This window comes from Acromyrmex echinatior, chromosome 1 (assembly GCF_024713525.1).
Source record: "Acromyrmex echinatior isolate Ae372 chromosome 1, ASM2471352v2, whole genome shotgun sequence".
In the NCBI taxonomy this organism is placed as follows: Eukaryota; Metazoa; Arthropoda; class Insecta; order Hymenoptera; family Formicidae; genus Acromyrmex; species Acromyrmex echinatior.
Window position 1 is genome coordinate 26412660 of NC_141852.1, and position 23301 is coordinate 26435960.

Consider the following 23301-nt stretch of genomic DNA (forward strand, 5'->3'; position numbering starts at 1 on the left):
CCCGATGTTATATTCGTATTTCCATAGGTGCGGAACGGAGAATCGAGGGTAATAAAGAAAATGTGTGTCGTATAACTTAATATTTCTCATATTATATTTAGCGTACAAATAATTAATCATTAAACTTAAGAGCAATTACATAACGAGAGACGTTGACTCGGTATCAAAAACAATCGAGTCTATTATTTATATATATATATATTCGTCAGTTTGTCTTGCAATATTTAATGTAAACAAAAATTATTTTATATTGAGTCCATTCTACAAGTGTATAAGCCTAAGTTATAGTTGCAAGAATCAACTAATCACAGTCGAATATTCTTTTCGGTTGTGAATTCTTGCAATTGTAACATTTACAACTACACTTTTGCAACAATTGTAGAATAGACTTTAGACAGAGCGTACGTACGACAAAAATGTGATGTACAGCTTTGTCGCAACATCTAAAATTTTCATCTCATCGTTCTTTCCTCTTTTCTTTTTGAACTCTGTTTAAGTGAAACGAATAAAATTTCTGATATCGCACTCGCATTATCTTACAGCCTTCGTACATACTACATGTATACCTAACACACGCATACATACCCACGCATACTTGCACATATGTATAACATGTATAATGGAGGAAATAAAGTAATCCAGACATGCAACCACATGAAATTAATAATATAGCAGATTCTCTATAATCATTTTATAATTTAATGTATTTATATTTGTGTTTTATTCTTGACGTCTTTAGTTAGAGACCAACGCTACATGTAGACACCAAGTCACTGAATTTCAATTAAATTGAATATCGATGTAACGTCGAAAAAAGTACATGTTTATCTTATTTGATTTGGCCTCTAAGGAGCAAATTGCGCGCGGGAATATTTAATAGTTCTCGATCGTTCCATCAGAATCATAATCATTATCGCCGTCATCCTCGTCATCCTTGTTGACATCGTCACTATCATTATCGCTACTCTCTCCATGTACTAGAACGTACATGAAAACGTATCCGTACTTTACTGATCGAGAAGATTAAAACATATGAAATTGCGACGACATTAACTCATACGCGTTCGCGGTTTTCGATCAATAATACGAGCTCAATTAGGTAACGTATCGTACAATATATCCTTGGCGCTTTGCGTTAAAGTTTCAGGGAATTTGATGTCAAACGACACGAGAAGATCGCCTTTCCGCGACGGTTCTTTCGGGAAAGGTAGACCGTGTCCTTGGAACCTCTTGACCGTGTTCGGCTTGATAATCTCCCGCGTTAAATTCAAAGATATCTTTTCGCCGGTTAGCGTAGGAACTTCGACAATAGTACCGCACAAAGCTTGCTTCAAGCTCAGTTTGCACGCATATCTAATGTCACTGCCTTCTCTCCTGAACAGCGGATGCGGCTTGTCCCTGATGATAAAGACAATGTCTGCGGGTTCCCTCCTCGGCGATTGATCACCCTCTTTCTGGAAAGTGATTTTCGTACCAGCTTTCCAACCTGGTTTCACATTGATGGTGAGAAGTTTATCTTCCTTCTTGGTGCTACCATCTGGCTGTATGGCCCGTCTACATATTTTCATCTTCTTCGTGCAACCTCGCAGAATCTCCTCCAGACTGATGTACAAATCGTGCTCGATAGCCGGATCTTGGGCACGATCTTTGCCAGCCCCTTTAGTATTTGGGCTAGCAAAATTAAACGAATGCGATCGAAATGCGCCGCCTTGTCGTGGTGGTCCCATGCCGAGTCCGAAGGGATCCATGTCGATGTCCATGTCGTCGTCGTGAAATGCGAATCCTCCACCACGGTTACCAGCGAACTCGAACAAATTGTGAAAAGGACTGGCTGAACCGAAGAATTGAGCAAACGTCGCTCTGGGATCGCCGTGGAAGGTATACGTGGCACCTCCTCCACCTCCGCTGGCCGAAGCACCACCTTTCAGACCCTCCTCGCCGAATTTATCATAAACTTCTCTCTTTTTCGCGTCCGATAACACTTCATACGCCTCGGCTATTTCCTTGAATTTTTCCTCAGCACCAGGACTTCTGTTTTTATCAGGATGATATCGTAAGGCTAACTTTCTGTATGCCTTTTTTATCTCTTCGTCGCTCGCTCCTTTGGCTATGCCAAGTATCTTGTAGTAGTCCTTTCCCATCTCCTTATATATTCTGAAACAACGTATTACATATCAATCCCCTTAATTATAACACTTTTTGACAAAAACAAAATTATGCCCATATCTAGACAAAAGTCCTATTTATCTTTGAAACAGATATGGCAAAAATGCAATATGATTATTTCAATTTTGCTCGACAAGATTTCTACAGATCTATAGGAGAATGGTGCAAGAGAGAGACACAAAGGTCCTATGTTTCACTGTCTAGAAACACTGCACAAATCTTTTTTTTTATCAAAGAGTGCACGATATACACATCTAAAAAAAAAGTAGTATACAGTAAACCATCATCACACGTTCTTCGATGCAATGAATTACTTTCTTTTATAAGAATTAAGATAATTTTAAAAAACCTATTTTCTCCCAAAGTATAAAGATATGCGAGCCATGCTTTTAAAACTGGCTTTAATATTGTTGCTGATGTATTGGCTCAGAATTAGAGTTTATTATGTACGAGTCACGTGCGCATGGTCTTGTATCACACTCTCATTATCGGTACGCTAAAACACTTCCAGTCCTTCGAACTAAAATAAGTGAGAGATGGAAGGACAAGCAAGCTACGAATCGCACATTCGCTCGCTTTCACGGACGTGCATTAGCACACGTGTGTGCGTCCCATTTCATGTATTTGATAAAGTGTATCATGTACACATCTGGTAAAGTGAACCATCAAATCGAAAGCGTCGTGACTGATCGCGACAACGAGCCAGAAACGGAAAGACATCCGCGTGAATTTCCGGACATTTCTTTTCGAATCTCGAACGATCTCGAAGAAGGAGAAGCATCGGGAAGCAGCGCTCCAACACACCCACGTACGTATCACCGATATCTATTTCTGGCAATGATGACCGCGAATACGCGACGAATGTTTCGAGCTGCAACGCAAAAATAAATACCCCACCCTTAGATTGAGTTCCATGTCGTTGCCATTGTCGTCGTTCCATCCTCTCACATTTTTTACACGCAAAAAATCGATCCCGATGAAACGTGAAAAGGGAAGGAAAAAAAAAATGTACGTGAAAAAACGTACGGAAAGCGTGCGATCGATTCATAAACGGGTCACAAGGTTACGAATACTTATTATTACTCTGATTTTTCATTCCCCTTAAACCTTTGTAAGTAACTGCCCATTATAGCTTTGTCACTTACTATCTCTATCCCGTGATTATTCCTCGCGTATATGTTTCGTGCAGACACTCCAAGCTCGTATAGACGACGTTCGCGATAGTTGACAAAGAATAATCGCAAACAGATCCAAACTCTCGACGCGCGTACCAAGCTATACTAAACTGTCGCGTAACCTCGCCATCCATATATATATAAACTTTTCCTTCTACCAGCTTCCGGAACTTTCGAGAATGAATCGACGCCAGCTTCGCAGCGCTCCCTCGATGACGTCAATCCTCGATGACGTACGACTTGCCGCCGCGCCAGTTTTGAATCTTTTCCTTCCCGTAACTTTTTTCTCTTGTGATAAAAGGGAGGAGAAGGGGGGGGGGAAGAGAGAGAGAAAGAGAGAGAGAATTTCTGGATTTATTAAGATTATCTACTTAAACGTAAAAACAGAGCATGCTTGCATTCCCGCGAATTTGGCGGCATGTATTTGTCATAAAAGTCCTGAATAAACTCTTCCACTTTAAAACCAAATTTTTGGTACAATATTAAAGCAGGATTCGTGGCCGACACATGTAATGTGACATCTTGTCCCATGCAGGTTTGTATCAAGTGATACAACATGAAAGTGCCAATGCCAGATTTTCGCCACTCCGGACGTGTAAAAAAAAATGAGATGTAGGCTTCGTTGTAGCTAACGTATGGTACCAATATCGCGAATCCTATGACCAACTTTTTATATAGTACTACACACGTAAAGTCTGGATACTGTAAACATTCGGTCACTAAAATATAGAGATGAAATAAATTATAAAACTTTTAGGTATAAGATATAGTTATGTACATTTATCTATTATAGTAATACCACTTACAATCTATACCAGGCCAAAAGAATTGACAACAGAGACTGTTGATGGCTGGAATGTGTTGTGGTCTGATGTAAGAATAATCGATGGATGCCCTAGGTAAAGGTTTCCATTGCGGATCACCTTTATTTACTTTCATGCATAATTCTTCCATGATTCTTAACCATAATGGTTGACAATTAGTATCTCGTCTTATAAATGGCTTCAAAAGTCTATTTGTGTACGGACTATGTACAGATGTAGGTTCATTGTAACCTTGCAATCTTTGTTCAAAAATACATTCTAGATCGTCGTTAAAAAATCGATCCAGTACCCTATCATTATTTCTCGATGGCATTATGGGAGCTCCAGATTTAGATCCGAAACAATCGACGTCCAATAGAGGAAGCCGATACTCTCTTTTCGTTTTTCGTACTGCTAATTTTCTGTATAGTCTTCTGATAGCAGGCGAAGCTTTGTCCAGATTAGTCTTACTGACCTTTTGCAACAAATATGCTTCTTCTTGATGAGTCATGCGTGGTATTTTTTCATCTGGAATATGTACGTTTATATATACATGTGTGTGTGCGTGCGTGTATATTTGTATATGTATCTTTATGTATTTTGTATTTGCTACACATGCAATTTACGATAAAAGATAATTACTGTTAACGGAAGATTTCAACCAAGGTCGTTGACGACGTTTTGCTTCTTTAAACCAAGAAACTGGGGGCTGCTCTTGTATGGAAATTGGACTATCATTACTGTATTCGTCATATTCCTCTTCCTTGATTTTTTTAATTTCGTCGCCACTACAGTTTGATGATAAAGTACTCGTATTATATAACCAGTCGCAATTGTCCATCAGTTGTGCCAAATGAAAATTGTTACTTTCATATTGGCAGTCGCGTATTAAATCAGAGATGGATGGAAGATCAGTATCGCTGCGTGACATTACATTATCTTCGATATCTACATCTAAACAATATAATTCTCTTGACACATATCTTATTGTTGTTTATAATATGCTGTTTCTATCACATACCATTTGGCTCATCCTCTTCCAATAAAAAATTAGATAGTGTCTCTGTAGGTTGAACGTATGCATGGGAGTACATCAAGGAGCCTTTATTTTTAAATAGTTCTCCACTACAGTTGCTATCCTCTCCGATTGAGAGACTAGAATCTGATGGCACAGGACTGTCTAATGGTTTGCAAGGTAATTTTGCACCAACATTTTTTTTTCTATCCATTATCATTTTGTTATCTAGAAAGATACACATACATATATATATATATATATGCTATTTTGTTCTATATATATATTTAATTGTATTACTCTTAGCTATTAAGATTTCAGGAGGCTCATTGCCCACTAATTTCCACCATCCAGACTCTCCTAATTCAGGGGTACCAGATTTGAAAAAGATGCCACTATAATGGGACAGTGTACCAGATATGGTGCCAATCCAATTTTTCTTCCTTTTTCTAAATACCAAATTTACATTATAAATTCTAAATCACATATGGCAAGTATAAACTATAATAGTACAGAGTAAAGTAAATACTTACACAGTCTTCTTAAATAAAAAATCCCAATTTCTGTCTACAAAAGCAGTGATATCGGACTTCCAATGAAAATATCCTCTTCTACTGATACCATTCGACTTTTCACGTAAATTGTAAAGCGTCAAAATAATAACATTGAGCCATGGCATTTTATCACGCACAACTGTTTCCTCGCCTAGTGGATTGCAAGAAATACAATTAAGTTCGAAGAAAACATCTCCTACAAAAGAAACTGGTACGCTGCCTCTCTCTAAACATGTCGTATGTATTCTTCTGTCGCATCCACCGCTACAACGTAACGATGGTTTATTGTAAGGATCACATATTTTTCCACAATTCTTGCATTTTTCGATACTGTCGGCTTCACTAGATTCTTCCGAATTTGTCGTATTTTCAATGTGTTTATTAACAGTATCCGACATTTTAATTTGCAGGAACGATAGTTTGTGGTAAAAAGTTCATTTAACCTATATTATATAGATCTTTCTTACTTTTCTATTTTGGAATTTAAAAATTATTAAAAATGACAAAAATATGTGTTATCGCACGTGTTGTATGCAAATCAAAAGTTGTGTCTGCTTTCGCCAAACTTTGGTTAAGGTACCTTTTCACGTTGACACTCGACGCTCATTTCAACATCAAACTAAGTCACGTGATCAAAGTTACGCTTGATATTCAATTTTTCAATTTATCACGTGACTTATTTTGAAGCTGAAAATGAGCGCAAATGAACGTCGAGCGTGAAAAGGCATCTTTATAAGCACCTTTAACAAATGATCTGTTTTCTGTTCATGCACTAAACTTGACTACTATAATTCTTTTTCTCGCTTTCAATAAATATCAAACATATATCTATCTTACTTTAAGTTCCAAAAGTATACTTTAGCTTAGCTACAGAAAACAGACCATAATTTAATTGTGATAATACTACGGTAGTTCTGTCGATATAACAGTGGGCGAGTGTTTTAATTCATTGATTCATCAATTGCATTACGCACAAATGCAAAAATTACAATTGCGCACAATGCGATTGATCAATCGATGAATTAAAGAACTCGCCCAATTTCAAAACCGAAAAATCGATTTGATGCGCAGTTTGATAGAATTCGATAGTATATAAATACACATTGAATTAATCAAGCACGAAAGTTTCGATTGAAAGCTTATGGACTTAATTTCTTATTAGTTGTGTATACACAGAAACGCGACTATTAACCAGTCTTAGAGTGAACTCGTTATGAAAAATTCTAGAACACAGGGAAGTGCATGATACATAATCGTGTTTACATCAATTGTCTTTTATTTGAGATATACAGTTTATTATGAGAATACTGTATAAAACATATCAGCTGCAAGTTGATACTGGAAAAGTGATTTTCTTCGGAGTTTATTAATACTATTGGATTGTCGTACTAAACATTTTCCAATTTTTATTTTGGAAAATTATAACATTAAAGATAAAAGTTAGCTTGGGGATAAAGTATCAATTGAAAACTAAGTTAAGAGAAATGGACAAACGACCAAATATTACAATGTATATTCAAAATTCCCTCTACATTTTATTAACGTTAACATGATTTTGCGGTTAAATAATTTTTAAATAATTGTTATACCAATTACTTGATGAAGTAAAAAAATTGTCAGCTGTATTAATATTATGCATTGTACGATACAAAAAGTCATTCTCTTGATTTTCATATTGCTCATTATGAATATAAAGTGTAGATAAAATTTACAAAGTACCATATGATAGACATTCATTAAATAACAAGTACACATACGAGACTGACGTAATAAATGATATGACCTGATGTAGTTTTCCTACTTCATAAAGAACAGTTCTAAGGTAAACGAGTCGTATTTGGTCGAGCCCGAGTCATAACTTGATCAACAATATATACCTCGCACATTTGCGACAGATAAGAGATTTCTTGCAGGTCTTGTAAAATAACTAGTCTTGTAAAATAATGATATTCAATTAAATGCAGGTACTTTTCTTGCACGCATGACGCGTGCTTTACGAGTTATTATTTTTCACAACTAATACAGCCTTTTCTCATAGGAGAATAAGCTATGTACATTGCCCTCCTGTTGAGCCGAATGCGTTCTTCTTTCAAATTTCAATTCCCCGCTATACATCATAGATCGCAAGGTGGTAAGTGACTTTGCTCCTATATCTTGACAACCATGCTTGATACCGCAAGTCAAATAAGGCAAAAATTTAAGGACCGAGCCTTTATCCACTATTGATCCGCTAACACCTTGAGCTACTTTTAATTTGTCCATTTCATTATGAAAATACCTATCCATCGCCGAACCTTTAGCATCCTTTCTATTCATGGCTTCCAACGAGCCCATGCCTCTGTACTTTTTTAAACGGACTCCATCGCTAAAAAAATATTCGCCTGGAGCTTCAGATGTTCCAGCCAAGAGAGAACCCATCATAACTGTACTAGCACCTAAGCTGAGACCTTTAATAATATGGCCAATAGACTGAATACCACCGTCCGCTATAACGGGTATTCCAAATTTTCTAGCGTATTCAGAAACCTTATAGACGGCTGTCGCTTGAGGCCGTCCTACAGCCATTACCTCTTGTGTTATACAAATAGATCCGGAACCCATTCCAATGCGTAACGCATCAGCTCCCGCCTCTATAAGATTCTTGGCTTGCTTCGTAGTCACGACGTTGCCAGCGATCACTTGTAAATTCGGATACTGCTTCTTGATGTACTTGATCATGTCGATCTGATACAATGAATTACCCTGTGACGAATCCAATACCACTACGTCCACGCCAGCTGCGACGAGCAATTCCAATCGATGTTTATCCGCATCTCGCGTTCCTATCGCAGCTCCTATCAACAGCTGCTTATTCTCATCCTTACTAGCGTTTGGGTAACTACGATTCTTCTTTAAGTCGGTCCTCGCCATCAGAGATACAAGTTCGCCCCGTTCATTGATGATGGGAAGCTTTCCCTTTTTCGACTTTTCCAATATAACATTTGCCTCTTGCAACGTTACGCCAGCTGGTGCGGTGATTAAATCTTCTAAAGTTGTCATTATAGAGCTAAGCGACTTATGTTGATAATTGGGCAAACGTTCGAGGAAGTCGATGTCTCTCGAGGTAACGATGCCTAGCAGCTTACCGCCAACTTTACCCGTGTCTGTCACAGGTACTCCGCTAAAACCATGCTCAATCTTAACGTTTAAAACATCGTTGACGGTGTGATGTGATGCCAATACAACCGGATCTCTAATGAAGCCATGCTTGTATTTTTTTACCTGTAAACAAAACAGTGTATTTATGTAATACAAGTTTAAGACTAATTCTACAATAATCGATAGTCTATAGTATTAGAAGTTGGCTACTAGCCAACTCCACTGATTCATCAATTCTAACTTATCAACTATCCTTCAGACTTGTTTTCGACTCATCAATTACAGAGACTCCCAGCAAACAAGAATGGATTGAAATGAATTGAAATGGATTCAGATTTTCAGATATTGATTCACGAATGTTAAAATGAATGCTTTTCAATTCTGAATTTTTATTCATTTATAGGAATTACATGGAGCATATCTCTATGCTTTTCAATCTAAAAATATTAGCTTTTTCTGTGCATTGTGAATGCAAAATTTTGAATAGGAAATGTAGTTTTTCAATCCAATTGCATCTAATTGAATCTAATTGAATCCAACCGAATCCAATTAAATCCAAAAAAGGTATTTGCTATTTTTTAAAATACACATTCGGATAGAAAATAATTCAATCCATTTTAATCCATTCGCTTCTCGTTCGCTGGGCAACTGACTTATTATAAAATCTTATTATAACACCTAACATTTAATATAGAAATTACATATAATAAGACGAAACGTTTGTACTTTATACGCTGCTATGGAAATTGAAATTATATAGGTATGCGTACGTCGCGTTGAATTCGTTTTCACGAGTATATACCTAAAACGATTATATTGACAAAGAATATGTTACCTTATGCACTTCATTGGCTTGATATTCGGCGGTACAATTATGATGTATAATGCCGATCCCGCCGGACAGAGCCATAGCTATAGCCATGTCAGACTCGGTAACGGTGTCCATCGGCGAAGATACAAGAGGTGCCTTCAACGTGATTCTTTTCGTTAACGGTGAGAGTAGATCGACCTCATCTGCCGGAAAATCAATGTAACCGGGAAATATGATAAAATCATTGTAAGTAAGACCATCACCCGCGGCAAATAGCTGCGCCGCTGACAAGCCATCGTCCGGTAGCGGTACATCCTTTATATCGCCCAATACAAAATCTGCCATAATTTTCGGTTAAGATTGTCGTGCCTTTATTTTTTAGTCAGTTGCAAGGAAACGAGCTTCTTTGGACGAGAGCACTCGGCGGAATATTGGAATACTTGGAGTATTAAGAACACGTGTGCTGACGTATGCACTATCCGCAATGCACGTGCGTTCTAAAGCGATGTTCACAGCACAGCTCACAGCCGGATCATTCAGGAAATTCAGGAATGTTCGGAACGCGAAGAGTCATAGATATATATAAAATTAGATGATCTTCCTTCTTATGTATATCATATCGCGTAAAGTTTTCGCTAAATTGAGAATAGAATCAAGACACTAGCGTCTCTCAATTTGGAGGGCACACGTATTATTACATTCTCTTCTCCTGTACTGTCGGTAAAAGCTTTTGTGTTGAAAATATTAATTATCTTATTATGATACAGACAAATAATAACTTACCAGCAATTCGTATATATATTATATTATTATATACGTATATACAGAGTATCCCGTAAATTTTTGCCAAACGCTTTTATATAGATAGAGCAGATTAAACTGAATCGAAAAATCCTCTACCATTTTGCAATTTTCGCAATAGTTAACCAAAAATATTAATTACTAAAAATTATCGAATATTGGTCTTCAATAATTTTTTACTCAAATACTATAAACTTTATAGAAAAACTGCAAAAGGCAAAAATCATTTATTTCCTTCTCATAGAACTTTAAGAATTTTTTCAGAATTTTTTATCAACTTTTTAGTACTGAATTTTCTTATTTTTATGGACATGAGAAAATACGTATTAAAAAATTCTGAAAAAATTCTCAGAACTTTATGAGAAGAAAATAAACAATTTTTGTTTCTCGCTGTTTTTTTTGTAAAGTTGATAGTATTTGAGTAAAAAATTGTTGAAAACCAATATTCAGTGATTTTTAGTAATTAATATCCAGGATTGCATAAGTTAACTTTTTTTAAAATTAAGTTAAGTTAAAATTAACAGCATTGAAAATTTAACTTAATTAAAATATAAGTTAATCCATAATAAAATTAAAAGTTAAGAGAGTTAATAAAAAAAGTAATTAAAAAGTTAAAAGTTAAATTTGATTCGAACAATCAAAGAAAAAAGAGAAAAAATTTGATTTTACGTAATATAATTTTTCGTATTTTTCCTTTCTTACAGCTTATTTATTAAAGAACTTTAGCTTCTCGTATTGTATCTAAGGATTGACTTAAAAAAATTCCAATTAAAAATTAATAGTATATTACTGTGACAAAATGTAACTAAATTAAGTTAAAAAGTTAAGAATCTAAAATGTAACTAAGTTAAGTTAAAATTAATTAACTTTTTAACTTTTTAACTTTTTAACTAGCACCACCCAACCCTGTTAATATCTTATTAACTACTGTGCAAAATAGAGGACTTTTTGACTCAGTTTAGTCCGTTCTATCTACACACAAGTACTTGGCAAAAACTTACGGGACACCCTGTATATGTAGTTTTGTCCTTCGAATTTGGAGGTGCTAGTATCTAATTTTCAATATGACGACGCAGTTAATGACGACGCTCATACAGCAGTTTTGCAACTATTGCAACTATTCTTTAATATGATTGATCTTGTTCACTGGATTTAAATGCATAAACCAATCATGGGCATTTTATCGTTATCCAACCAGAAGCTATCACGGCTAAGGCTATCTTCGTCTTCAAGAATAACAAGACGAAGATAGCCTTAGCCGTGATTGCTTTTAGTTGCATAACGAAAAAATGCCACATAAGTACTCAAGAATGTCACAACAGCTGCAAAGCTGCTTTTTCTGCTGAACGCAGCCAATGGCCTCACTTTTTGTCTCAGTCACGAAACAATCGTGAAGAGTTGAGGAATGAAAACTAATAAAGAAGAGGAACAATAATCTCTTTTTTTTTTAGTTTCGTTTCGAATTATAATTAATTTTATATATAAATATACAAATACTTTTATTGCAACATGTCGAAATTGTCTTCTCTACTGAAAAAAATCACGTCACATAGTTGCATGATGAAATCATGTATTTGAAACATGTATTAAATCACGTAACGGATTGTTTCAAATCAGTACGTGATTTTAAAATTATACATTTTGAAAAGTCACATGATACATTCTTTTTTCTTCTATTTCTATCAAGCAATTCTTTAAAATTCGATAACTATATATAAAATCACATGATGGATGAAATTATATTTGTAATATCATGTGTGATTTTTCAAATATCATATCATTTTAAAAAACATATTGATTTGGAATAATCCGTTACGTGTTTTACATGTTTTAATTACATGATTCCATCATGTAATATTGTGACATGATTTTTTTCAGTAGGGTTGTTTCTGTTTTCATTTCGCATTATATTATATATAATCAAACCTATGGATGTAATAGCAATTTACACAATGATATGTATATTATATATAAATTCGTGTATGTATACAATATATATATTTGTAAGAAATATCGTTCTGCATAAAGATATAGATACACACAACTTACGAAAACGTTGTAAACAATAATGTAAGATTCACACAGCATATGATATTCGACAATACGATATCTAACAAGAGAATTCGGTTCTAGTTAGCGATATTTTTATCTTCAGGAAACAAATTCTTCTATTGGATATCGGACGTCATACGTCGGATGTCGTACGCTATGTAATAAAATGTGTATAAACGATCAGCCAAGGATGAGTGACAAAACAAGTTAGAGACACGTGGATTCGAATAACTTAACATTTCTCACATTACAAATGCTGAAAATGACACAGATTATAGAACGCTTAATATGGATTTGTACAGATATGACCATTGCAACGGAACTATCACGAATTTGAAAGAGTTGCGAAGATTACCGTTTTCGATCAAATCTTACTGGCCGTAAAAAAATCGTATTCAAGACATCGATAACTTCATCGAGAGCTTCTCCAAACGACGATATGATGTATTGGAATATTAGTTCGATATAATTCGTGTTCTCATCGTCGTATTCCTCGTCGAAGAAATAGTCGTACATCATAGGCAAAAATATCACCGCGACATACATCGCGATACACAGCAGTGCTAATAGAATTATAAACGTTAAATTGAAGAATAAAGATCAAATTGTTTACAATTAATGTCCCTTTCTATTAATGCAGTTTAATCCTAATTTAATTTATTATATTCTCTATCTTTTTCTAATACTTACAATTAGAAGAAGATAAGTTAGAGATTAATGTTTATCTACATTGATAGAGATGGGCTTAAGAATTAAGTTAATCGAAAAAAATATAGCTTTGTTGAGCGAGCGAGCGAGAGAAAGAAACATATCTATTGTACCTATGGCTCGAAGTCCGAGCAATCGTTTGCTCGCTCGCTTCATTCTTTTTCGTTGAATCTTCTTCACCAACATGGAGGGCAATGCAGAAACGCTTTCTTGTGCAACAGATGTCATGTTCGGATTTGAAGACGCTCTTTCATCACCAGTCGCCCGAGTTGAATCTCGAAGCGCTGTATTGATCATGCAGGAGAGGACAGAACATTGTCGTAAAGTCTGAGATTCAGGTAGATGCTCGTTTAAACATTTGTCTTTTTCTTTTGCGTTATCTGACTTGATTTTACACCGGAGTTTCCAGTAATACTCCCAATAACTTTTGTTCAACAGCTCTTGAGTCTCCAGGGGAATGGATGATGGCTTCTCAAATAAATTTCTCGTTCGTAGATTCGTCAATGAACGAGAATTTATTCGATCTTGTTTCGACGCATTGTGCTTTACTAATATAGAATTCATACTATTTATTCCGTTTCTTCCGTGTAACGATTGACTTATTTTGGAGCGACCGCAGCTCTTTTTATATCGTTTACCTTTAATGCCACGATAACCAGGCAGTATCAGAGTACAGTCGGAATTTGTAATCGCGAAACGGGATTTCTTCCGTAAGAATGACTTTGCCTTTTTTGACAGATTCATCGGTGTTGCTTTACGTTTTACGTTAATGCGCAGCTCTCCCTCTTCGTTCTTATTTTCCTTCTTATTTTCCTTTTTCTTATTACTTTTGCTATATTCCTCCTTATCGTCAACTTGACTAAAGGTTAAATTTTTATCTAGTACTTTGTCATTTATTACATTTGTCCAAGGTTTAACTGCATTGTCTCGATCATCCTTTACGTGATACGCCAGCTTTTGTGTCCCCGTGTCGATACACGAATAAATCCGCGCTTTCGCCATATTTCTTTCGCTCAATTTCGACATTTCTTTCTCGTTCTTTTTTCCATTCGCGATACAAGAATCTATCACGTAGCTTTGATCGACGAAATTTTTCAATCTTGCAGCGATATTTAAATTTGAATAACTTAAATTTTTATTGTTGATGTCAACCGCATTATTTAATTCTAACTCATCAAAGTTTCCACAACGATCATTATCGAGCTTGATATCCTTTGTAATATCTTGATTTAACGATGCGACGTTTTCCTTCGCGCCTATTTCGGAAGTGTAGTGTCTTTCACAATTCTTGGAAATACTTTTGTTCTTCGAGATATCATCGTTGATCTTTGCGTTATAACGCCCAACATCTAAAAACAGTAAAATTTTGATCGTTCTTGTCTTGTCAAATTATTAATAATATTAAATTAAAAATTTTGCGGCTTTAAAAATAAATCAAATGTAAGTAAAATGCCTATATGAGTTCCCACGATTGTTGATACGCAATATATTTTATAATCCGCACTGAGGGCTCAAAGATTTTAGAATTCAGATTCGAAACGTTTGCTAAACGTAACTTTGTTGCTAAGTACGTTCCAATTGTTTGTGATCTTATCACCTTATAAATATATTATTTACGTGTCAATCGTGAAGACTCATATTGGAATTTTACTCATATTTTATTGAGATAATGATATATTACTATCAAGTGGATATTTTTCATTCTTAGACTCCCTGAAGTTATGCACTGAACTGATACTCTTCATCGATTCTGTACAGACATTCCCGACAATTTCTTGACCTTTCACACTGTCATTTTGACACACGGACGGCATGTTAACATTCTTTTCCATTTGCGTAAGCATACTCGATATTTGTAAAGGTGTATCGCGATATGCGACTATAGGAATTTGAATGCTGTAACACTGCAGTGACTGCGCGGACGAGGACGCAGTTTCTGTGTTAACAGGATTGATAGGTAGCGCGTGTATCCTTTTCTCATTAACCATTAAAAACAGTGGCCTATTAGTCTCCTAAGAGACATAAATACACGATAAAAGCCTGCTTTTAATATGCAATGCTAATCATAACGCGCGATCGCAAATTGAAACCTTGCATACTTGATTTTGTTCTTGAGGAAATCTACTTCCAACGTCATATCGCTCGTTAGTCGCATACTGCAAGGCTGAAATAAATTTACAATTAACATTGATTTTAAAAGTTAATTGAATCATACGCAATATAACACTTTCACGATATAACAATTTTGTACAATTACTTGGACAGTGTCTCGTTTCTAAAATGGATTGTTCACCAATAGGATAATCAGTCATCTTGTTCGCCGATTTTGTTACATTTAATAAATGATCTACATCGCGACACGCTGGTACATAATCGTTCACGCTTTTGCTTGTTTCCCGTAATTTATTTTCAAGCTTTTCAGTTCTTTGCGTGATACATGTATCTAACTTTGGTGTTTGTTCATCGTTTTTTGTGATATAAAATTCATCTGGTTTCTCAGCCTTTTGCCGTGATATCTGTCTGCATTTCATTACAAATTGTATTAGTATGGCAATGAAACGAAACGTAGATAAAAATATATTAAATGATGTTAAAAAAATATAAAAAATATAAAAAATATAATAAAAAATATATTTTAAAGAATAAATTTGAAGGAAACTATAAATATTACTCTTCTCAAATTTGTGTGTGTGTGTGTGTGTGTGTGTGTGTGGAGCAGGCTACTGTGCCACTTATTTCCTGTAAAGAACTGACTTGTCATAAAGTCACGAGTTATTACAAAGCGTAAATTTAATATAAAATATATTATCTTGGAGAAATTAATGCCTTCTAAAACGTGGATCAAAACAGCCAGGTATTCTTTTCGGTATTTGCGTGACTGCTTCGCATCCTTGGTTTAATCTTGATTTGAGATGTCTAAAATAAAACAAGAAAAGAGAGAAAAAATAGGAAATGCAGCACTCTCTTATCTCATCACGACACAAAGTTATGTAGTTTACGTACATTTATAACAAGCAGTATCTGAAATGCTTGAAACTTACCGGCTTGAAACAGTTTGCATTACATTACGACATTTTCTAGGAGTTTCTGTCAAAGTGATCACACATGGAGGTTCAATAATGTCATCGATAATGTTGCTTGAATAACGTGGAGGTATTTTAGGCCAAGATGGATCGGAAGGAATTCTAATATCAAGGATATGATGGTAAACAAAAAGGGAACAAGATCTTATTTACTTTTAGCACCGACAAGATACTATTAAAAACCGTCAACCCTAGGTAAATTTTTGGTGGTATAAAAAGGACTCCAAGGGCACAGAGGTAATAACAAGGAGGAAGAACATTGAACATTATTGACAATTGACAATTATAAACTTGCTATTATTAACATAAATATTTGACTAATATATTATTAAATTCATGATTTTTTATTATATAAATGCTCCATAAATAAATATGTATACTTGTAAAGTTGTGATATCCTATATACTGCCAAAAAATTACAATTTTTTCTTTGCAGTTATCATCTCTGATAATCAAACAAGTTAATCAAACTTTAACAACAACACTGAAATCACAATTTTAAAGAAAAATCGAGTATTATTGAGTTCTAAATGCATGAATATATCTACTAAACTAATTAATCATAAAATTAGTGCAATATTATCAGTTTTTGACTTTTAATCATTTCAATATTCACAAGGACGCAAACTCCCGTAAGGATATCAATCTTTAATGATATCTTGTCGGTGTTCTTACTCAATAATATAATAGTATGCATAATTATATACCGTAACGTGCCGATATTACACTTTTCTGAAATTGCTGATAAATTTTGTCCATTTACTAAAAACGTAACAAATATTAAAATCATGTACTATTATTTCTGTATGATTTTCTGTAATATTTTCTTACCTTTTATGTGCAATTCGAGTGTATTTGTTTGGTTATCGCGGGCCATGTCGCAAAAGTTAGTATAATCATGAATATTTCAAGTCCTATATTGCGCTATTTCAGAAAATCAGAACCTGATACATTAGCCTAAAAAATTGTACGAGGCACGATTGTGTCAATTACATGTTTCTTCTCATCATTCGAATGCCGTTTTTTATATAACCGAATTATAAATTTTGTTTGTCGAGATTCACTTGTCTTGGAATTATTTTTTCTTATTACCGCGCAAACGTGGATATATAAATGAAATTGTTAAGGATTATACTTTATTATCACATAATTTTTATATAATATGTATACAACTTTAGATTTAACTTTAGAACATAATATTTACACTGAATATACAATAGACATAGTTATAGCCAGTCTTGGGTTTCGATAGAGAGAGAAAATGTTGAAACATTTTTTTTTATTTTAAATACAAGAACAATTTACACCATCCAAATATTAGCAAATGTCTTTTACGATGGAATCAGATTCCATCTCTCTATAATGGACATGACCGAAAGCGAAAAATACCTTTCGATTGATGTGCGATCTCAACGCACACAATTTCAAGTCTGGTTATAACATTACAGGAACGATCAATTACTATTTACTCGAAATTCTCTTAATAGATCGCATTATACTATATTCTAAGATATATTTACGCAACATTATTTATTGTTATATCACATCACATCATTAATTTAACATTGCAACTGCCCTTCCCTTTTTATTTACTTTTTTTCGTCAAAGATGTTGCTTTCTTACAAACTTGTTTTCTCTTTGAAATATGTATGTATTCTTTCTATACAAATTACCTCCCCCCCCCCCCCCATTGCTCAAATTGTCCCAATGCTGTACTCTAGCGTAGATATATATGCATACAATTTTTAAAGACATTTTACACAAAGTCGGAAATTGTAATTTTAATAAAAATACGACGTAGCGTAATGCACCGCTTAATTGAATGAGATCAGTCGAGATGTATATCAATTCTTCAAAAGCCGGATATGAATGTTTCGATTTCCAATCATATACCGCGGATAAGAGATGTATAAGAGATGTTTAAGTTTTATAACTACGTGGGACAGCATTTAAGTGTGCCATATTCCATCTCACAAATTTTACCCGTCCATTTTTTTCTAATAATTAACAAATCTGTTACAGAATTTTGAAATCAGTAAACATTTTACATCGCAGTTTACGATACTCATTTTACTCGTGTATCTTATCTACAGCTTGTTAATATTTGAACACATAGTGATAAAACTTGTGCGTCGAAGCGGAAGAAAAATTAAACATAAATTATTTCAGTTGTAACAACCGAATTAAATCCCAAAATTAATCATGTTTAATAAGCGGGATGTGAGCCGAATGGAGGTGTGTCATGACTAGACTAGACATTTGAAATATAAATGAATCATTGTTTTCGCCGAATATATAAAACTTCGATCTCACGTTATTGAGTTTTTACTCTCTATGAGTGAGTACTTACTCTTCATTTTACTATCATCAAATTTTTATTGGTCCAAAGCTTTATAGCACTCTCTTTTCTCACTATGTAACCCTTAGTAAAACTATCTCTCATTTATAATACTTCGTCTAAAATCAGCCAAATACTAAAAATAATAAGTACAGAACGCACTGGTGCTCCGTTATGAAAACGTTACTTTTAGCACATAGCAGAGTGCCATTTGTCTTTGTTAATAAGTTATTCATTCATCGTGTTATAAAGCTTTAATAGCATAAAAAATATTACTGTTTAGTGAAAAGTATAATCTTATGAAGGAATATTTCTTTGATTTTCATTAACTCTCTATTATATATAATAGTATATACAGATTTTGGTAAAGACACTGAATTTCTGGTTCTTTGCGAATCCAGTTATAGGATAGGATATAGCGCAAGACCCAAAAGACGCATAGTCTTGAAATAACAATTATTATGTTATTACCAGATCTTGGTGGCACAGTTTATGAAAACCACATTCATTTGCAGAATAAATTGGTAAGAAATGTAAAAAGAGGTAGCTTCAGAAATGCATAATGTGAGCTCGAACAAATAAAGCATGTTAATTGCGTTCGTCGTAAATTGACTTGCAATCGTTATTGTCCGGCAGTAATATCATTTTGTGATGTTAATATGAAATAAAGCGTAGAAAAAGTAAGAGACTCTGTGATAATCATTATTGCACACAATAAGATATAAAACTTAAGATGATTTAAATGAAAGTGGGTATTTACGGCCGATAGAGGCACGTACTTACCAAGAAATATTGTTAATTAAGATGGTGATTACAATGATGTATGTAACACACACGAGGTGTTTTATTTTCAATTCTCTCATTATTGTCTTGTTAAGCTTCATGATCACCACTGTCTATTCCTATTAAAGATTCTGTTTGCTCTGCTTCAAGATCTGGAATCCTGAAAATATTGATTTATCATTTCATAGTTTGTATGTGTACGGTTAGTATGTGTACGGTTAGTATGTGTACGTTACGATATTATAATTCTAGTCAATTTATATTGTTATTTTTGATTTATAATATATAATATTTATATCATACATGTAATGCATGTTTTACCTTGTAGATCTGTTGTTTTTCCTGCATATCCAGATGAAAAACCTTTTAATTAAATCCATAACAGGATCCCAATTGTCGTAATAAGATAAAAGAGATACTGTCAGGAATGCTAAAAGCATTGGAATACTTCCCAAATAGAAAATACAAGGGTACTCAACTTTTTTCAAGAGGACATCGGCTACCATTGACATGGGCATTGTTAAGCTTACAGCCATTGTTGCTACGAGAGATGATGTCAAAAAGCAACCCCTGTAGATACAATAGAATGCAATCACGTTACATAAAAGTACAAAAGTTGTTATTATTATTACCGTAAGTATGACAACACGTTGAATTGTATTGAAATTACCATAGCCAAAGAACTTGGCTCAGAACAGTACCAATTAGACCGTTTATAATTAGGAATGTCCACTGGTGGCTATTGGGCCATTCAAACTCTTCCCAATGACCATAATGAAGAATGAAGAATAAAGGCCACAGAAGTGTTAAATTGAATATTCCCACAAAGCCAAAAAACATTGGTATATCCATCTTGTCTTCGTGATCTACTTTTCTTTTTAAAAATACAATGTATGCAGCATAGAAAAAAGCACTGACTAGAGCTAATATTATGCCCGTTGACATATTATTACTTTCTATAGTTAAATCCGAAATACCGACCAGTACCTGCAAGTAAAGAAAATGTTTTTCAACATATATTGCATGATATAACGCATGCATATCTTTTATTCTCTATTCTCTGTATTTAAAAGAAAATGTGAAATGTTTACGTTAGACGTTCTGCTTAAGAATTATTTTGTTTAATTGTATTTACGAGTTTAATTATAATTTGTGTAAGTAAACTTGCAACTTACCAGTCCGAAGATACTAACTATCACAGCAGCTAATTTGGACAGCGTAAATTTGTCTCCTCCATTACAGGGAAAAGAAGCAGCGAGAAATAAAGTGAATAAACTGGATGTAGAAGACAATACAGTAACAATTCTAGCTGGGGTTTGCTCCAATGACATCTGGTATGTATAATTTGCCATGAACCACTGGAAGACAGTTCCGATAACACATAATGCCGAGAGAACAATGCGTTCGATTAAATTTTACATTGTTACTTACAAATAAGCAAAACATAAGAGCTATCTTAGCCACTTTTTGTACAGAGAATTTGTTAGCTTGTCTTCTCGCTTGTTCTCCAGCTCTGACACTGGCTTGATAACTAAGTCGTGCCAATAAAGCCTCGGTGGCATCACTTTCGGACATATGGCGCACTTCCGCCAGTTTGCTGAATCGTACAGAGCGAATGGACGAATCGTCACTTTCCGTTCCTGACGAACGATCACAATGATCCGGTGTTTTTATTGGAACAAACGTTGGATCACTCTATGATAAAATGAGTAATTGTTATTAGATTAACAGCAGAACGGGAAAATCTTCTATTTCACATACGTGAATACACAATACATACATATACAAAAAAAAGTCTAGTAATAATTACCAAAGTACTAAAAACCAAATCTTAAATGAAATAATTTACAACCAAGTCTTCGGTCAATATAACTAAAAATAATTTTACTTTTCTACATATTTAGTAAGTATTAACAAACGATTAATTATATTACCATATTTGCGGTAACACTAAATATTTAGAAAAGTAAAATTATTTTTAGTTATATCGATTAAATATTTAATTGGAATTATATTACTCGACATTTGGTAGCTACTATCAGACTTTTTTTTTTCAATGTATAGAATGGATCAATTTTCCTTATATCAATAGAATATTTTTTTCCAAAGCAATTTATGTAAAAAGCATCTAGATTAGATCCAATGCACATTTATTTTGCATTATCATTAACATATGATAAAAAATATTATGATGCACAACTTTCTCAATTCTAATAATTTCTTTCATACATACATACATACACAAACACACATACTTACTAGACTTGTATTAGCCTCCGAATAAAAGTTATCATCTTCAACATTGGGATCTATAAACTAAAAGAAAGTAAAATATATCAGAATCTGTAAGATGTACAAGTGGAGAGAAAAAAAAATGTTTTATGTAATTTCAATAAATACCATATATGTTGCAGGCTTATTACATTGTTCCCGCCAAGGTGGCCAAAAGCACAGGCCGAGCAAATAAAATGTAAACATAGATGTTCTTACATATGTACTAAAAAATGGCCTTTCGAATGTTTCATCCCTGTAGATGTACTGAAATGATATATATTATATCACTGTGATTTCTATTATAATTGTATATATAAAAAAAATTTTCAAATGTATCTAATTATCGATTACATCGACAATTGACAAGTGTTGGTAAATAAGCTAGTTGTAATATATTGTATTTGTGAAGGTAAAAGAAGGTAAAAGATACGGAAAGTTTGATCTTACTTTGGTAAGCTCAGAACTGGAAACCCAAATTATATCGACTAGCAATAGAACTAAAAGTCCTAATACAAGTCTTTGAGATTTATTCATCATCGCCGCAAGTTTATGAGGATCCTCCGCCATCCCCTGTTGCCTACGCTGGCGTAATTCCACAGAACAGCTCATCTTGGCTTCTTTTCTTTACCACATTGCATTTATACGTTTATCCCTGTAAAACGATGCAATATTGCGATGTCATGAGATGGATAAAACTGTTATCAATAGAATAGAAATCTTAGTTTAGAGGAAGATATAACAACTAGTGATACATTTATCTCTCTTTTTTTCCTAACAGTTGGAAAGCCTTGTAATTACCAGGTGGAAAAGAAAAACTGATCTTTCATGCGTTTTACGCTCACAAGCTCGTTTTAGTATAAGAATTCAGGCAGCAAGAATGCACGAGCGCGAGGCCAAACTCACATAAGCAGGTGTCAAATCAGCGATAAGCGAGACTTGTAATTTTTTTCCAACGTCACACTGACAAGACACCTAACCTAACCGGCTGGTTGCGGCCTCGGCCACAGCCGATGTTGATTCCGCATCACATCGCTCTCTTGCTAATAACTTCGATTGTATCAGTTCTCACGATTTCGTGCACCTTCCAGCAACAGAGAAATATCACGCTTGTTGATCGTGAAACGAAGCAAATCCAGACTCCACCGCACGTCGTAACAACGCGTCTGACCGCGTCTGACAGCCGCCTACATCTTCCTTGGATCCGTTGAAGCACTTGGGGCGCTAGTGATATGGGCAAAATGGACAATAACAACATTAATAATACAGGTGCATCAGTGTTATCGCGTCTGATAACATCCACATATATCGGCACAATATACCTCTTTATCTCTCCTAGCTCTTTCTCCTTCGCCGTTTTATTTTCCATTATTTGGAATTATCAACGTATTTGGCGCGCACTACGTTGCACTTGCACTGCGTAAGTGCGTACGGCCAATCGCGGTGCAACCGATCTCTTCCGATTCCACGCAATCACACAGATTGATCACGTTCAGTAGCTCAAATGTTGCGAAACGGAACGCTCGCTGCTACTGGATATCTAAAAGAATACACCAATAGCAGCGAGCGCTCACAGATTCTTCCGCAAGAGTTGTGTCTACTG

At 34.6% G+C, this 23301-nt stretch overlaps 5 protein-coding genes and 1 long non-coding RNA gene across 9 annotated transcripts; 1 reads left to right on the forward strand and 5 right to left on the reverse strand.

Moving 5' to 3' along the window:
• Nucleotides 1-72: 72 nt before the first annotated feature.
• LOC105144090 (dnaJ protein homolog 1) lies at nt 73-3471 on the reverse strand. Its single transcript, XM_011052774.2, has 2 exons — nt 3312-3471; nt 73-2154 (listed from the first exon to the last, which is right to left on the reverse strand). Exon 2 carries the CDS (start codon nt 2139-2141, stop codon nt 1092-1094), a length of 1050 nt encoding a protein of 349 aa, XP_011051076.1. The 5' UTR covers nt 2142-2154; nt 3312-3471; the 3' UTR covers nt 73-1091.
• LOC105144091 (uncharacterized) lies at nt 2748-19895 on the forward strand. The gene is made up of 3 exons (XR_015546053.1): nt 2748-2974; nt 16074-16428; nt 19756-19895. It is a non-coding gene; the product is annotated as an uncharacterized LOC105144091 (long non-coding RNA).
• On the reverse strand, nt 3678-6436 carry Atac2 (Ada2a-containing complex component 2). The gene is made up of 6 exons (XM_011052777.2): nt 5693-6436; nt 5460-5608; nt 5166-5387; nt 4787-5098; nt 4148-4672; nt 3678-4060 (listed from the first exon to the last, which is right to left on the reverse strand). The coding sequence occupies exons 1-6, from the start codon at nt 6109-6111 to the stop codon at nt 3705-3707; spliced, it is 1983 nt and encodes a 660-aa protein (XP_011051079.1). The 5' UTR covers nt 6112-6436; the 3' UTR covers nt 3678-3704.
• ras (Inosine-5'-monophosphate dehydrogenase ras) lies at nt 6972-10263 on the reverse strand. The gene is made up of 2 exons (XM_011052778.2): nt 9687-10263; nt 6972-8974 (listed from the first exon to the last, which is right to left on the reverse strand). The coding sequence occupies exons 1-2, from the start codon at nt 10005-10007 to the stop codon at nt 7730-7732; spliced, it is 1566 nt and encodes a 521-aa protein (XP_011051080.1). The 5' UTR covers nt 10008-10263; the 3' UTR covers nt 6972-7729.
• LOC105144087 (uncharacterized) lies at nt 10033-17290 on the reverse strand. The gene is made up of 7 exons (XM_087409116.1): nt 17014-17290; nt 16265-16408; nt 16050-16139; nt 15323-15743; nt 14905-15235; nt 13337-14572; nt 10033-13078 (listed from the first exon to the last, which is right to left on the reverse strand). Exons 1-7 carry the CDS (start codon nt 17094-17096, stop codon nt 12867-12869), a joined length of 2517 nt encoding a protein of 838 aa, XP_087265242.1. The 5' UTR covers nt 17097-17290; the 3' UTR covers nt 10033-12866.
• Nucleotides 17426-23163, reverse strand: LOC105144088 (solute carrier family 35 member F5). Of its 4 annotated transcripts, none has more exons than XM_011052770.2 (10): nt 23021-23163; nt 22679-22922; nt 22149-22353; nt 21828-21965; nt 21687-21743; nt 20859-21122; nt 20603-20785; nt 20098-20414; nt 19749-19997; nt 17426-19587 (listed from the first exon to the last, which is right to left on the reverse strand). In XM_011052770.2, the coding sequence occupies exons 3-10, from the start codon at nt 22308-22310 to the stop codon at nt 19518-19520; spliced, it is 1440 nt and encodes a 479-aa protein (XP_011051072.1). In that variant the 5' UTR covers nt 22311-22353; nt 22679-22922; nt 23021-23163; the 3' UTR covers nt 17426-19517. The 4 variants fall into 4 exon arrangements, with proteins under 4 accessions (XP_011051072.1, XP_011051070.1, XP_087265188.1 ...); XM_011052768.2 differs by having other exon boundaries at nt 22605-22922; XM_087409062.1 differs by having other exon boundaries at nt 22500-22922; nt 23021-23162.
• Between the last annotated feature and the right edge of the window lie 138 nt (nt 23164-23301).

Excerpts from the sequence above, each read along its gene's own strand:
- LOC105144090 (XM_011052774.2), bottom strand. The coding sequence starts at position 2,141 with ATGGGAAAGGACTACTACAAGATACTTGGCATAGCCAAAGGAGCGAGC.
- Atac2 (XM_011052777.2), bottom strand. The coding sequence starts at position 6,111 with ATGTCGGATACTGTTAATAAACACATTGAAAATACGACAAATTCGGAA. Across the intron at positions 5,388-5,459 it reads TGAAATCTTAATAGCTAAGA|ATAACAAAATGATAATGGAT; the intron begins GTAATACAATTA and ends GTATCTTTCTAG. Across the intron at positions 4,061-4,147 it reads CTTTTGGCCTGGTATAGATT|TGACCGAATGTTTACAGTAT; the intron begins GTAAGTGGTATT and ends TCTATATTTTAG.
- ras (XM_011052778.2), bottom strand. The coding sequence starts at position 10,007 with ATGGCAGATTTTGTATTGGGCGATATAAAGGATGTACCGCTACCGGAC. Across the intron at positions 8,975-9,686 it reads AAGCCAATGAAGTGCATAAG|GTAAAAAAATACAAGCATGG; the intron begins GTAACATATTCT and ends TTTTGTTTACAG.
- LOC105144087 (XM_087409116.1), bottom strand. The coding sequence starts at position 17,096 with ATGATTTTAATATTTGTTACGTTTTTAGTAAATGGACAAAATTTATCA. Across the intron at positions 16,140-16,264 it reads ATGCAAACTGTTTCAAGCCG|ACATCTCAAATCAAGATTAA; the intron begins GTAAGTTTCAAG and ends GTTTTATTTTAG. Across the intron at positions 14,573-14,904 it reads TGAAAAATATCCACTTGATA|ATGTTGGGCGTTATAACGCA; the intron begins GTAATATATCAT and ends TACTGTTTTTAG.
- LOC105144088 (XM_011052770.2), bottom strand. The coding sequence starts at position 22,310 with ATGAGCTGTTCTGTGGAATTACGCCAGCGTAGGCAACAGGGGATGGCG. Across the intron at positions 21,966-22,148 it reads CCAGTTCTGAGCTTACCAAA|TACATCTACAGGGATGAAAC; the intron begins GTAAGATCAAAC and ends ATATCATTTCAG. Across the intron at positions 20,415-20,602 it reads TAGTTAGTATCTTCGGACTG|GTACTGGTCGGTATTTCGGA; the intron begins GTAAGTTGCAAG and ends CTTTACTTGCAG.